General features: G+C 45.0%; 1 protein-coding gene across 1 annotated transcript in view; it reads left to right on the top strand.

Annotated features, from left to right (window-relative positions):
• Nucleotides 1-8,110: 8,110 nt before the first annotated feature.
• Nucleotides 8,111-16,331, top strand: part of GPR78 (G protein-coupled receptor 78) — a 34,779-nt gene continuing 26,558 nt past the window's right edge. The window contains exons 1-2 of the mRNA XM_083151937.1: nucleotides 8,111-9,449; nucleotides 12,310-12,423. Of these exons, the coding sequence (XP_083008063.1) occupies nucleotides 8,782-9,449; nucleotides 12,310-12,423 (782 nt within the window). The 5' untranslated portion in view covers nucleotides 8,111-8,781. The remainder of the gene's footprint in view (nucleotides 9,450-12,309; nucleotides 12,424-16,331) is intronic.

The raw sequence follows: 16,331 nt of genomic DNA, 5'->3' as shown, positions 1-16,331 counted from the left end.
AAGCACCCTAAAGGGTGCTTTTGAGCACCCAAATGGGTGCTTACAATGTTAAATGCACCCCCACGCCACCCCCCACTATAAACGTGAACCCGAAGCGTGGCGAGCGCAGCGAGCCCGCGAGGGGCGGCGGTACGCGTCCTACGACCTTTTCATACCCCCACTATCCACGTCGGCGTGGAGTTGAGAATAGAATAGTGTGGCGAGCGCAGCGAGCCACCGAGCCCGAAGCGTGGCGAGCGCAGCGAGCCCCGCGAGGGGACGCGGATACCTTCACAGTTATACGCGTCCCCTCGCGGGCTTCACAGGTGTCCGTGGCGACGCGGACACCTGTGAAGCCCGCGAGGGGACGCGTTTACCTGTGAAGGTATCCGCGTCCCCTCGCGGGGCTCGCTGCGCTCGCCACGCTTCGGGCTCGGTGGCTCGCTGCGCTCGCCACACTATTCTATTCTCAACTCCACGCCGACGTGGATAGTGGGGGTATGAAAAGGTCGTAGGACGCGTACCGCTGCGCTCGCCACGCTTCGGGTTCACGTTTATAGGGTCCTTAGACTCCTGGGGGGGTTTCTGGTACTCAGAAATCCCCCCTGCGTGCGCTACTGGAATTATAGTTGGGATCGTAGTGGGGATCGCCCGGGAATCAAATTCGACAATCGCTAGAATCCCCAGCATTATCGTGGATTCCCGGACGTCCTGCTGCGCTCAGGAATCTTCATAATGCAGTATACAGTTAAGCCCTCCCCCCAACCAATGAGTCCAGGGGCGGGCTTAAGCATATAATGCATTATACTTATTCCTGTGCCACCGCAATCAGCTCTGCAGACCCCAGGGGATCAGAAAGTGGTGTAGCCCAGAAATCTTCATAGCTCAGCCAGGAAGATTTCTGGAAGTACCACTTAAGGGGTTAATCAGTTATATTGTTAATTTATAATCAGTGATGACTCTTACCCTTTTGGAAATGGGGGGCTGCAGCAATGCAGGCCCCCCCTCCGCTGCAGCAGCCACCGCGCTCCATGCACCTGCCGGTCTGGGCCGCCGGTCCCCTGCACAGGGCCAGTGCATGTGCAGTAACTTCATACATACTGCTCATTCGCTGGCCCAAGCCTCCATGGGCTGCCTTTGCAACAGCCCCTGAGGCTTAATCAGGTTCCAGGGTCCAGCGCATGCAGTGTATCGTCAGCGATAATGTGCATGCGCACAGAGAGGCATCCTGGAGGGAGGGAACACCTCCCAATGGGACTGCCTTGAGTGACTGGCAGGTTGGACTTCCAATAGTAAGTCAGAGAAGTCTTACAGTCTGCATCTCACTTCACTTATTAGGCAGAGACATAGTAACATAGTAATTAAGGCTGAAAAAAGACGTTAGTCCATCGAGTTCAACCTATCTGACGTGTAACTACTGACTTGAGTAAGTCCTATCTATAGGATTCCCTTAGTGGCCAAAAATGTATCCAGTTTTGATTTAAATTCATTAACAGTAGTTGCTGTAACCACCCCCACCGGCAATGAGTTCCAGAATTTTACTGCTCTAATGGTCAAGAATCCTCTTCTTAATTCAGTACGGAATCTCTTTTCCTCGAGCCTCAGTACATACCAGCGTGTCCTAAGTATAGGCCTGTTAGAGAACAAATCCTCACCCAGTTCCATATGATTCCCAGTCCTGTATTTGAACATACCTATCATATCACCTCTCAACCCCCGTTTCTCAAGTGAAAACATATTCAGCCTGGTTAAACTATCTTTGTCTATTTGAGACCTTGTCTATTTGTCTGTCTATTTGACCTTTTACTCGCGTAGTTGCCCTTCTCTGTACCTGTTCCAATTCATTTATGTCCTTTTTAAGGTGCGGTGCCCAGAACTGAACACAATATTCCAAGTTTGGTCTTACCAATGCCTTGTAAAGAGGCACCATCACATTGGCATCCCTTGAGTGCATGCCAGTGTCCTGTTTGCTTTTGCTGATGCACTTGAGCAGTGTGCATTATTACCCAAGTCCTTTTCTACAGAAGACTTCCCTATAATATCTCCATTTAGCCTATAAGTAGCTTGTTCATTTTTGTTCCCATAATGAATTACTTTACATTTTTCAATGTTAAACTGCATTTTCCACCTTTCCGCCCACCTTTCCAGTTTATTTAAGTCAGCTTGTAGTGTTTCCACATCCTCTCCTGAGTTAATTTCCTTAATCAACTTTGTGCCTTCGGCAAATATTGCAATTTTACTCACTATGTCACTTCCAACATCATTAATGAATATAGTAAACAAGGTGGGTCTCAATATTGAACCTTGTGGGACTCCACTTTGGACCTTACCCCAGCTGGAATGTATGCCATTTACCACCACTCTCTGGCCCCGATTGTGCAACCAGTTATTAATCCAATTACAAATTTTATCTCCTAACCCTAAATTACCTAGTTTTATTAATAACCTTTTATGAGGCACCATGTCAAAAGCTTTAGCAAAATCAAGCAGTATTACATAAACAGATTTCCCTAAGTGGCGGATTTTACCTGAAGAGGGGGGGGGGGCTGTTTTTATCTATGGGCTGTCCTGCAGCCCATAGATAAAAACCATCACTGTTTATAATGAAGTTGTTGGGGTTTGAATGTAATTATGGACACTTGATGGTGCCATATAACATAGGCTAATAATAATATTGTGGATTATAAGGCTTCTTTTGCTCTATTCAGTTTGATGGTATTTAGCTTTTAGGTTCACCAGATATGGAAAATACATTTTGCACAATATAAACGGGACATTGGATAGAAATGATTGTACCACTTAGTACTGTGAATAAATGCTAATAAATTAATGCATATCTGGTTCCATCCGGTTCAGTGGTATTCAGTATAGCTGCAAGTACAGGCTCCGCCCCACCCCCCTCACACACATACTGTAACATTAGTTTATACTGTATTGTGGATACTGAGATGGGATCAGTACTGAATACCTGGGCTTATTGGAGGGGTCCGACTGGGACCCATGACTATAGGCAAAGGCCTCATCCATCACAAAACAACATTTAGCCAGTCCCCTGTTTCCTCCTTAGAAGGCATTGGTCATCTTGTTTGAGATGAGTTTCTCGTAGAAGGCAGTAATTTCCAGGGAGCCACTGTACAATGGCCGTCAATTATAAATGAAGAGATACTCATAGTTTGCATTGAACACTGCCTTCAGAATTATACTGAAGTACCCTTTATAATTATAGTACAATGACCCATTGTCGCCAGGTGGGTTAATGCGGACATGTTTCCCATCTATGGCTCTATCGCAATTATGGAAATCTCAACTGGTTTCAAAACTTTGGAGGCTGATATGGCCCAGCACTTCAGATCTCAGTATTCTTCAGGAATCTGAAGAGTCAACACAAGCAACAACAGCTCATTGAGTGTTACTGGGTGGTAATGCAATGGTACAAAATGGTTCCATCTTGTGGAAGAGTTAAGGTCGTGTAATGGGAGTGACGGTACAGACCATCCCTAAAAAAATGATGTCAATCTTGGAAAAACTGTACAAATCTATGATAATATCTGCAAAAACACAGAAATCAACATAAATCCTTTAATGTGGACCACGGCCAATCTGTCACGGCCAAACCCTTCTCAGGGTCAGCAGATTTCCCTACTCATAATGTGGCCAATGTATTTATTGGAAATTTGTTAAAGCTCATGATGGCTTCCATCCATGGTCACCGGAGCAGCCAAGGACCCAAAGAAACCATGTAATGTGTTTATCTAACATTTTTTACATAAACAATGATGTCATCTAGGTATACAAAGACTTTGTGACTATCCATATCCCCATCGTCTTCTCCATGCCTCCCTGAAATGTGGTAGGGGCACCAGATAACACCAAAGGGCATGTTTTCAAATTGGAAAACATCTAAAGGACATACAGATGGAGCCTTCTTCAACTAGCCTTCTCTGGTGAGCCATGGCTCACCATGGTTTATTATCATCTATTGTTCTCAGCTACAATACAATACAGAAGGGGATTAGCAGGTGATTAAGTTGGCTCACTTAAAGGGAAAGATGAAGATGGCTCTGTCTGTATAAAGTTTTCTCTGAGTTTTTGGGGCTCGTTAGATATTGCTAGCACCCATTCTTTAAATCCAGAACTGCTTTCTGGACAGACAGTCCAATGCTTCTTCGATTTGGCTATGGTGTATTGGTCAGGAATGATATGACCATTTCAAAGTATAGTAGACTATAGACATGTGTATAGACCCATTTTTCTACAGGGTAACCGCAATTGGGGACGTATAAAGGCTACCTATTCTATAACTACATTATGGTCTAATACAGTGATGGCTAACCATGACACACCAGCTGTTGTTGAACTACACATCCCAGCATGCCCTTGCATTAGTTTTAGCATAGCCAAAATGGCAAAACTTTAGCAGAGCATGCTGGGATATGTAGTTCAAGAACCGCTGGAGCGTCAAGGTTAGCCATCACTGGTCTAATAGATTACGCAGATGTCTCCAGTACAAATATGCACAGAGACTGATCTAGGAAAACGATTCCCTCTCTCTGGTAGAATACTCAGTTAGGAGATAGCTTGCTTTCAATTACCTTTTTAATATAATAGTATTCTCAGGGCAGTTCTCTGCCAAGCATTTAAAATCAGTTGCTTCACCCGCTTAATAATGGTAACTAACATTTAATTACATTATTTCATATGTATTTTAAAAGCTGGTTGCTGAGGTCAGCAAAGCATTACAATTGCGCGGATGTTAAAGAAAAGCTCTCCAGATATGACAAAACATAAAAGCTTAGCAACATAATAAAGATTTAAATCTATTTTTTTTGTTTTACATTTCTACATTGTCTGGGTATTGCATAATGAGACAATTGAAAAAAGTTTTCTGAGATTTCACCCCCCATGTTGCTGTATTTTCTTTTTATTGGATGCTACTTGTACAGATGGGGCACTTCCCATCCTGGCTGGCGGATCGCCAGAACGTCCCCGCTGGCGACCCGCCAGCAGCCTCGCCAGCGAATATACTGCGACGCGCGTGCGTCTCACGCGCACGCGCGTCTCAGTCTCCGTCGCCAGCGCGACGGAAACCCTGTCCGTCTCCGCCTCAGGAAGACGGACAGGGTTAGGGGGGGTGCGGGCAGGCGGCGGGGACCCCGGGTTACCGCCGGCAAGCCGGCGTGGACCCGGGGGAACGGATGGAAGCGCCGTCGGAAGGGGACGCGCGCGCCTCTCGTGCGCGCGTGTCCCCTTCTCGCCATCGCCATGGCGCTGGCGGGGGATGGCGGCTGGCGACGCCAGCGCCATCCCCTGCCAAGATGAGACCTGCTCCATCTGTAGTCCTACCTTTTCCAATACGGTTCTCTTCCTTTTCTTCCCCTATCTTCCATGCCTTCTTTCACCCTCCATTATCCACTTCCTTTTTTATTCTTTTGTTTGCTAATGTGCTTTAAAAACGAGTCTGTATTGGGCTCTTGTGGCCCTTGTGTTTCTGTGTTTGTTACTCTGTTGGTTGACCACTTTAAAATAAAGAAATATAAAAAAAAAAATTCACAGGCTTACAAGTGTATCCATAAATCTTAAATCTCAGAAAAGAGAAGTCAATATTCATAATTAGGCAGAATGCCAAATAACTAGGGATGAGAGGTTTGAAATCCTAGGAATCCGAACCGCTCCAATCATCGGGGATCCGAGTCTACCTGGGCTGCGGCTTGGGTTTCCCACCAGACTCGGATCCCCGACCAAGGCTGAATGCCATCTTTCAGGTGTCGCTTTCTCGCAAGACTTCTATCCCATATAAGGTGCCCCACCACGGCTTGGTGTAATTATATCGGATTGATATAAGGCACGCTGCATGCTCCGCTGGTCGCTTTTTTTAATGCTGGACCATAACCCTGTGTATACAGTACTGTGACTGCTGGCCGTACCCCACTGTTTGTTAATGGTGCCGTGACTGCTCTTCGTACCCCCACTGTGTATACATTACTGGGACCAGGCCACTAGAGGGCGGTACTGAGCTGCCGAGGAGACCAGGAATTCGCAAGAAACCTGCAGCAGCTGCCAAGTACGGACGTCGGGACACCCAGCAATTCAAACAAGCAGAGAGCAGGTGGGTACACCGCCCCCCCCCCCCTGACTGGAGCCCGCCCGTGGATTATGATCGTGAGAGGTGGCCGCTACCCTGCCTCTCCTCCCGTGCTGGACAGCAGCAATCCGCTGCCCCCCTGTAGCACTGTAATCCACTGGTGGGGGCGGGCGGGCTGGTTGCCTGGGGCGCTGACAGGGCTTGCACCAGCCCTGACTGTGACTGCTGGCTGTACTCCCCCTGTGTATACTTGACTGTGACTGCTGGCCATACCCCACTGTGTACACCCCACTGTTTATTAAAGGTAATGTTACTGCTTTCTGTAACTCACCATTTGCTAATGCAAGCTTAAATTTTTTTTAAAAATACAAATATATTATAAAAGTTGAGCTGCTTTGACTGGGTTGTTTTAATGCATTACAATGTAATAATTATTTCAGCACTTCATAGCACTTTATTTGTTTATTTTTATCCATTTGTATCCATTTTTAACACATTTATGTTCCAGCCCTGTAACATTAGGCACACACTATACAAGTGTCGCACTCTGGAATTTCCGTACAAATGAGATCATGCACACAGAATGTGTAGTCCTGCAAAAGATATCATCAGTGGCCACTTTTGCTTATCTAACACACTCTAAAGGTGCCTACACACTAGGCCACAGGTTCACAAACTCGGTCCTCAGGACCTCACACAGGGGGTTATTTTGGTTCACTCCTGACAAATTCCTTCTTAGAAGGACAAAACCATGTGCGCTGCAGGGGAGCAGATGTAAAATGTGCAGAGAGAGTTAGATTTGGGGGAGTTATTTTGTTTCTGTGCAGGGAAAATACTGACTGCTTTATTTTTACACTGCAATTTAGATCTCACTTTGAAGTAAAACCCCTCCCTAATCTAACTCTCTCTGCACATGTTACATCTGCCCCACCATCTGCACATGGTTTTGTCCATCGAAGAAGGAATTTGTAAGAAGGAGTAAACCAAAATAACCCCCAACAATGCATGTTTTCCAGGTCTCCACACAGAATCGCAAGTGAAATAATTAGTTCCACCTGTGGATCTGTTGTGTCAATGAGTCAATGGGTGACCTGGAAAACTTGAACTCGGTGTGGTCCTGAGCACCAAGTTTGAGAACCTCTGCACTATGCCATATACAAGCAATTTGATCAATTTTAATGCGATTGGGGCGATCAATCACATAAAAAGAGTCCAAATTGCATGTTTTTGACAGCAGGTCTAATTCAATGCGCCGTCTTGCTTGTGCACATTGCACTGGAGCCTGTGAGTCAGAGCAGCAGAAGAAGCAATCTGCAAGATCGCAGCCAAGCCAGGAAGGCTTGGCTGCGATCGCATGCATTATAGCACATGCAAATGGACTGCATGTATGGGGTGATTTGGTTGAGCTGTCTTAGTGGTGTCCAATGTCCTAGACTTTAACCTTTAGAATTTTAGGGACTTACCTAATGATAATATTACTTGGGCATGGTGGTGATAAGCTCATAACCTTAGCCAAGATTATGCAAAAAAAAAAAAACTATTTAATTGCAAAATGTATTACAATTCAAATTAGAAATGTTTTACCACTAAAATTTAGAATAAAGCTGCCAGTGTGAAAATAGCTTTTTTTCCCCCTCTTGCTCCTAGCTAAATCATTCCAACCATCACTGACTATGACTATGGAAATGAAGAATAATATATTCAGTGTGTATCTGGTAGTGGAGTTTTAGCAGACACACTTATGAATATTTCCATATGCAGTTTCATATTTCACCAACTTTGATCAATGTGTATGATAGATCTAGTGGCCCTTTAATAAGTCACTAATGACGAATTGGGATAACACAGACTATAGTGTGTGTGTGTGTGTGTGTGTGTGTGTGTATATTTATACACACACACCCACACATATATTATACACACACCAATGACTAGTAACATAGTGATGAATCAATGAATACTACAGAGAAGATGGCTTGGCACAATAGATTAATGTTAATATAGATTACTGCAATGTCTTCCTAATTTTACTGAGTGCTGGTAACACACAGCTCCCAATGGTTGCCTGAATTACAGTTTTTTAACAGATTCCCCGCATGCTGCTAAATGAATGATCTCAATGCCAGCTTATGTGTGTTGCCACTGCTGCGGGTGATATATTGTACTTTTACATGTGTTGCCTTCCCCACATCACTGTGCCGATGCCAGCGCCTAATGATCTGCAAACAAGTGTTCTCCCTAGTGCACACTGGCAATGTGCGTTTCTTGCCTTTGTCAGCGCTTCTGCCTGCGCATGAGTCAGGATCCCAGCCTGTAGAGAGGTGTGCCACTCACTCCTGCTCACCACCACAATTGCTTCTCTGCTTTATGGGCAAAGACCTCTGCAACTGCCTTTTCCATGATATCCCTGGAATTTTACTACTCGGCAACATTCCATCGGGACAACAGGCAGGGGAAGTAATAGCCTTGCACCCGGTGCCACACTGGATCCGCTTCTCCTGGCATGCCTGCGAGGCGCGACTGCCTTCAGCCCCGTTTCAGGACCTTGGACAGCCACGTTGCAGAAGATCCAGCTGGGGCGCGCCTGAGCCCTGTGCCAGACAATGGGGGAATTCTGCAAAGGGATCATGTAGTAGAGGAACCAGCTTGTTCTCAAACCCTCTTAATTTAATGAGGCAAACACTGCTGTGACAATCAGGCTAATGGGTACATGCTAAGAAATGCACTTGGCAGAGGTCCTGCTGTCTGTTTTACTCATAGCAGTGTTTATCGTCTCTTTAATTGCAAATGTGCTGGTGCTGGTATGCTTCTTGTACAGCGCAGAAATCCGAAGCCAGGTATCTGGGATCTTTCTGGTCAACCTCTCCGTCTGCAACCTCCTCCTGACTACCCTGAACATGCCCCCCACTCTCCTGGCAATGCTAAATCACCAGCAGCCCTTCGGTGACTGCTTGTGCAAGGCTGTGGGCTTCTTGGAAACTTTTTTGACTTCTAACAGCATGCTCAGCATGGCAGCTCTCAGCATAGACAAGTGGATTGCTGTGGTCTTCCCTTTAAGTTACAGCAGCAAGATGAGGTATAAAGATGCTTTGGTCATGATGGGGTACTCCTGGCTCCACTCTCTCACTTTCCCCCTGGTCTCTCTCTTCCTGTCCTGGTTAGACTACAGTAGCATGTATGCCTCTTGTACATTGCATATCCAGGAAGTCCCTGACACAAGACGCTTTGTGGCATTTACCATCGTGTTCCATGCTGCCACGTTCATGCTGTCACTGGTTATATTATGTGTCACTTATTTAAAGGTGCTGAAAGTGGCACGGTTCCACTGCAAGAGGATAGACATTATTACCATGCAAACTCTTATGTTGCTTGTAGACATTCACCCCAGGTAACGCATTTATCCTCATCTCTTTACAGCTGTGTATTTATTGTGTATAATGCATTTCATAGGTATACATGCAAAGGGTATGGGTATAAACCGGACCGGACAGAATCCCGGAACGCCGGACCGGACAGGGTCCATTCATCAATATATGTCATTCTGGAGCTTGTAGTGTCCGGTCCAGGGGGGGGGGGCATTGCCAGGGGTGTCCCGTCCGGTGGGGCTGCTCTGGCACCTGTCACCGGGGAGAGGAGAAGGGGGAGAATACAGCCTCCCTGCATGGTCCAGGGGTGTAATAAAAACCGGACCACCCGGGGAGGCTTTAATCTCCACTTCCCCATGTCCCTGTGAAAGCTATCATAGGGACAACCCCCCCTGACAAGACACCCCCCAGACAGGCAACCCCCGGACCGGACGCTACAAGCTCCGGAATGCAGAGTTTGATGTCTGGTCCGGCGTTCCGGGATTTTGTCCGGGTCCAGTTTTTGCTTAGTTAAGGTGCGTACCCACGGTACGATTTATGTTCTGTATGATATTGTATACGATTTCCCAGGAAAGTCCCAGTGGTCAAAAGCATAAGATTTGTGCTTAAAATAACGTAAAATGTGCATAAGATATCATATACAATATGACGTCACAGCTATACTACACTATACTATCTTATGCTTTCTAGCCAGATTGAGTTGCATGCTCACCCGAGCAGCTCCCTGCCAGACGACCAGCAGGAGCGTGCATCATACATCGGATAGTGCGTACACACGGTAAGATATAGTGCACTATCTAGCATGCTATTCGAAACTAGCTAGATAGTGTGCTAGATTTTGCACTACAGTATATCTTACCGTGGGTACGCATCTTTAGTCCCACATGCAAACGCCACTGTATTTTATATTTACAACCTTTACCATATAGAGATCTCCTACACCTTTATCCAGCAACATGATATACTTACCTGTCACCTATTGATCAGTGGTGACAAATAGCAACACATAGGGGGACATTTACTAAGATGGACGTTCTATTTCAGATGATGTGTTGCTATTGGCAATCAATCAGTTACTTTATATTATCTTCTAGAAGGTGTTAAATAAATAAGTAGTAGGTTCTGATTGGTTGCCAATAGCAACATCACATGTGAAATAGAAATATCATAGTAAATTTCCCCCATAGACTTTATGCTGATTTATTTTGCCATAGTTCCAATTTTTACCTAATCATATATGAATAATAAGCAACATCTAAAGATCAAATATGACTCATTAGTTACTAGCACACATTATGAATCAATAATATTGGGGAGAGCGGCCAATGTGACATTCAGCTAATGAAAACATTATAGTACACATCTTTGTATAATAGAAGAATATTGTTCTCGAGATTTCATTGGAACATTCTAAAAATCTTGTCTTCAGCTTATTTCTCTTCTGTGATCTATGTAACAAACCAATGACATGCACCAAAGGTTCCCAAACGCACTCCTCAAGATACCCTAAAGTTCCAGATTTTAAAGAGATCCATGGCTCGGCACAGATGGGTAAATCAAACTGACATAGGTTCAAATTAGGTCACCTGTGGTCAGGTATGGCTATACTTTTAAAACCTGGAGTGTCCAGAGGAGCGCGTTTTGGAACCTGTGATTCATACACTATTACACATGTATGTGACATTCTAGAATTTTTTTTAAATAGAATTAGGGTGCTCAGAAATGTTCATATTTATTTGAATAAACTAAGCCACAACTAGGATAGGGTCATACGGTAACAATTGCAAAATCTAGCAGATTTCCTAGGACTGAGTTTAAATGCATCATGCCAAACTGAAGGTTACATCCACATTACTGAACAGTACTGTATGTCATCTCTGCAAATGCAATGCACGGTGTTTGCTTCTAAGCCTATTGAAAAGAGTATAATACAAGCAATAACCATTAACCTTAATTTTCCATAGTTATATACTAACAAATAACGTCAGTAGTTGCTTGTAAAGTGTTTTAAATTAGGTATGCAAAGTAGCGTGATTGATGAATTGTATGACCCAATTACAGTATATTGTGTAGCACAATAGTTTTTTTTTATATATATAATCTCACTATATCTATGAGACAGCAACTTTTGATTTGGGTGTGGATTATTAGGTCTACAGCCTGTTGGTCGACAGTCATTAGGTCGACACCACTAGGTTGACATGCTGAAAGGTCAACATGGGTCTAGGTCAACAGGGGACAAGGTCGACAGGTCATTGTGTTATCACAAGCATTAGGTCGACATGGGCAATGTCGACAGTCATTACCCGACTGTCGACCCGAATGCTGTTTATTACCCGAATGTCGACACAGTCGACATGGACACTGAAACGCAGCACCGCATCCCCTCACATGGCATGCTAGGCTCGCCATGCTTCTGGCACTATTTATTCTCCCACCACACCCTAGTGGATGGTAGGGGTTAATATACCGCCTGCCAGCACGTCAGCTCAAAAAACAGTGAAAACCCCCATGTCGACCTTTTGACTGTTGACCTTGCCCATGTCGACTTAATGCTTGTGTCAACCTAATGACTTGTCGACCTTGTCCAATTTTGACCTAGACAATGTCGACCTTTCAGCATGTCGACCTAGTGGTGTCGACCTAATGACTGTGGACCAACATGCTGTCGACCAATCGACCGTATCCCTGTCGTATCACCAGAAATTTGTATCTTTTCTAATCTCTACCACTTATATTTTATATTCAGATCTAACGCGCACACACACACACACACACACACACACACACACACACACACACACACACACACACACACACACACACACACTCTCTGGTTTGTGTCATGTTACTGTGTAACCATGAAACACATCTATCTTGCAGTGTGAAGCAGAGATGTCTGAGTGAACAAAAGAGGAGACGACAACGTGCTACAAAAAAAATCAGTATTTTTATAGGATCATTTGTGGTGTGCTTTGCTCCGTACGTAGTCACAAGGTCAGTATGGGGAACGTTTTATCCTGCTAACATGACAGGGATCGGCCACAATCCATGGTAATATTGGTGAACAGCAGATGAGGTTATGGTATAAAAGACTTCAGTCTCTAGGATGACACTGAATAATAGAGTGCTTAGAAAGGCACAGAGCCCGAAGCATGGCGAGCGAAGAGGACTTGCATTATACGAATGGTATCCAGACAACGGGTAGACAGCAAAAAGGTTGACATCCATTTAGGTCAACATGCATTAAAGTTGACATGCAAGAAGGTCGACATGCAAAAAGGTTGACATGGGTTTATGTCGACGTGTCATTAGGTCGACGCAAACATTAGGTCGACATTCAAAAGATCGACATGGGGTTTTTCACCTTTTTTTGTAGCTGACATGTGCCGACAGGCGGTAATTCATGCCCTACCATCCTCTAGGGCATGGTGAGAGAATAAAATTGTATGCCGAGCATAGCGATGCACCGTGCCCGAAGCATGGTGAGCGTAGAAAGCCATGCGAGGGGACGTGGTACTACGTTTTAGTGTCCATGTCGACTGTGTTGACATTTGGAACAAAAAATGTGAAAAAGCCCACTGTCGACCTTCACCATGTTGACTGTTGACCTTCCCCATGTCAACCTAATGGTTGTGTCGACCTAATGTCATATCGACATAAACCCATGTTGACCTTCTTGCATGTCGACTTTAATGCACGTTGACCTAAATGGATGTCGACCTAATGGTGTTAACCTAATGGTTGTCAACCTTTTTGCTGTCTACCCGTTGTCCCACACCCATACTAATTGTGAACACTAAGTTGTCGACATTGACACCAAAAAAGTTAAAACCTCTTGTTGACGTTTTCAAATGTCTACCTTTTTATGTTGACCTTTTGACCATGTCAACCTTTTGGGGTCAACCTATTGACTGCCTGTGTAGACACTGTCTATCTTATAATCCACACCCGAGATTTGCAATGCATTTGAAACATTGAGTCTGAAGCAGGATGATTAAATCTATTGGATGTCCTTAATAATTGTGATATAGCTGTGTAGTAGACTATCTTCATGTCAATTCCAATTGTAATTATAATGACCTTACTGGATCCTAAAATCAGCCTGCATCACCACAGAAGTTTCAGACAAAAGGGTCTATGTACAAAGCCTTGGTGGGTGAGAGAGTGATTATATCCTCCATATCATATCTTCAGGGCTTAGTTCCCCAAAGGATGGTAAGCTGGTACAACAAAAATATTCTGGTCGTGCAGTAAAGTCAGACAAGTATGGAGGGAGGTAGGAGGACTGATAACAAGAGTAGTGGGAAAAGAGGTGGAATTGACCCTCCAGGGGGCACTGCTCCACATCGAGCCACAAAACATAAGACAAACAAATACCTATTTTTTAAATCAAGTCTTCATAGCTACAAAAACAGCAATAGCTCAGAATTGGAGACAAGAACAAATTCCGAGTATGATGAAGATAATAAATAAAATAAACTATGCCTATAGAATGGAGACTAACGAGGCCACAATAAATATTAAGACCCCAAAAAAATGGGAAATATTTAAACAATATCTCGATAGTGGAGGGGATGCCCTCTGGGAGACCATAAACACCTCCCTTATATAGCAAAAAGAATAAGATATAATACTAGTTTTTAAGGTATAGTGTGTTTTATATGTAGACATGTAAGATAGATGACTATGTCTGATGTACGTCTTTAAAAAAAAAAAAATATATATATATATATATATATATATATATATCTTCATCAACTGCAAAAGTTCAAAAACAAATCTTACACTAGCTAATAGGAATTGGCTGGAGCAGGTGTCTTGTGCTGTGCAAAGAGGAGATGCAAATGTTCTGATTGGCTACAAGAATACACCTTATTTTACTGTTACAGGACAATTTTTATTTTGTTTTGTGTGTGGAGATCATTTAGATGTGGTAATAGGATGGAGAGGGCTCGGTTACACCAGAGTTCCCTGCATTGTAGGGGGTTCACAGCCTTTTTTCTCTGTCAAAGGACTTCTTACCAGTTTAATGATAATAATAATAATAATGAGACACATTTTGCACCTTCTGGGCTCATTTTCCAGAAAATCACATTTTGAGGTGATTTCAGAGCAGCAATTTAGAAGAAATATTGAAAATGAATGAAGCAGGGTGGCACAGCCTGTTGGAGTTGGATGTGTCATATTTGGTCCTACATTGGTAGCACGTTGGACTTGGATGTGACATATTTGGTCCTACAGTGGTGGCCTGTTGGACGTGGATGTAAAGTACAGCATTTAGTCCTACAGTGGTAGTGTCACAACATTCAGTTATTGTTTGTTTCCTACCTGGTTTGTGGCTTCTCCTGTCTGTTCAGCCTGCTCCATGCTGCAAGGAAAGTCTGTGTGGCCTGAGCTTTGCTAATTACAGCACCTGGAGGAGTCCTTGCTGCTGACAGCTCTATATAGTTGAACTGTGCTGTAAGATCTGAGCTCAGCTAATTAGTTACACCTGGGTAACTCTCCTGCAGGAGAGTTCAGTGTAAACTGAGCATGCTCAGCCTATTGATTAGTCCACCTGTGGGTTCCCTGTGCTTCCTATAAAGGGCAGCCTCTGGGAGACAGAAGCTGCCAGAGTATAGGTTCACACCAGCTCCAGCGGTCCAGTGCCTTGTACTATTCCAGACTTCTGATTATTGTTTTTGACCCCGGCTTGTTTCCTGACTATTCTCCTGCCTGATCCTTTGGTACCGTGTCCAGTGATTCCTGTGTATGACCTTGGCTTGTTCTGTGACCATCCTCCTGCCTGCTCCCTGTGTACCGCATCCTGTGCCTTCCAGTGTATGACCCGGCCTGTCCTTGGATACTCCTTTGCCTTTTCCTTGTGTTCCTACTCGCCCGCACTGATACCAACTCGGCTAGACAACCACGCTTCCATATTTCACAAGCTACCGCCACTCATACGGGGAACCTGACCAGGGGGCCGCGACCGACGTGTCGGGTGCCGCAAAAGCCCATATCCCGCTTGGAGGGGTCACTGGCAGAAAACCCCCGGCACGGTTAGACTCCGCGCCCCTGTGTCAGGTCTAGCCAATCCCCGAGTGGTAGTGCACCCCAAGTTTGTGACAGAATACTCTGGCCCAACTGGAATATGGATGCTGTTAGTGGCATGTCTCATAAAGAACTCCTGGAACACCTGCTGGTCCGGGTTGACAAGCAAGGACAGCACCAAGCTCTGATTATGCAAAGCTTGCAAACTCTGCAGCAGCAATTGGACCTCGTTCCACCCTCTCCAACACCAGTGATTTCTGATCCGGAGTTCATTAGGGTGCCTCGCCTGCTAATACAGCAGTTACAGGAGCTGCTGTCTAACGTCCTCACCCTTGTCACCAAACTGCTCGGCGAGTCTACTGTGGGCTTGGTGCCTGCAAGACCCTCAGATTCCACTCCGGGTACCCCATTGGCAAATACATCTGTGCCCTTAAAGGACAAGTACGTGAGTCGGCCTCGTCCCCAGTTGTCAGGTGAGGAACGCCAGCGACGCAGGTCCTTAAATTTATGTTTTTATTGTGGAGACCAGGACCATTTGATTGGGGATTGCTCCCTCCGAGAGGCCAGGAATAAGGTTGTTGCTTCTGTGCCCGCTCAGGAAGAGTTTCAAGGCTATCACTGGGGTCCAAGAACTAAAATCTTTTTACCTAAAAGCAGTACATTTTTGGTCAAGCCGCAAGAAGCGAACCCGAGTGTCAAGTTCCGAGAGGGGAGTCCGGGTGTCCAACCCCAGGAGGGGGTCCTGTCCATCCAGCCCCAGGAGGGAGTTCATGGTCACAAGCCCCAGGAGGGGAGTCCGAGTATCAAACCCAAAGATGGGGTTCTGTCCAGCCAGCCCCAGAAGGGGGTTCTGTTAGTCCAGCCCAAGGAGG

Source organism: Crinia signifera, chromosome 1 (assembly GCF_055691185.1).
Source record: "Crinia signifera chromosome 1, ASM5569118v1, whole genome shotgun sequence".
Classification (NCBI taxonomy): Eukaryota; Metazoa; Chordata; class Amphibia; order Anura; family Myobatrachidae; genus Crinia; species Crinia signifera.
Note: the sequence above shows the minus strand (reverse complement) of the source record. Positions and strands in the feature narration are given on the sequence as shown.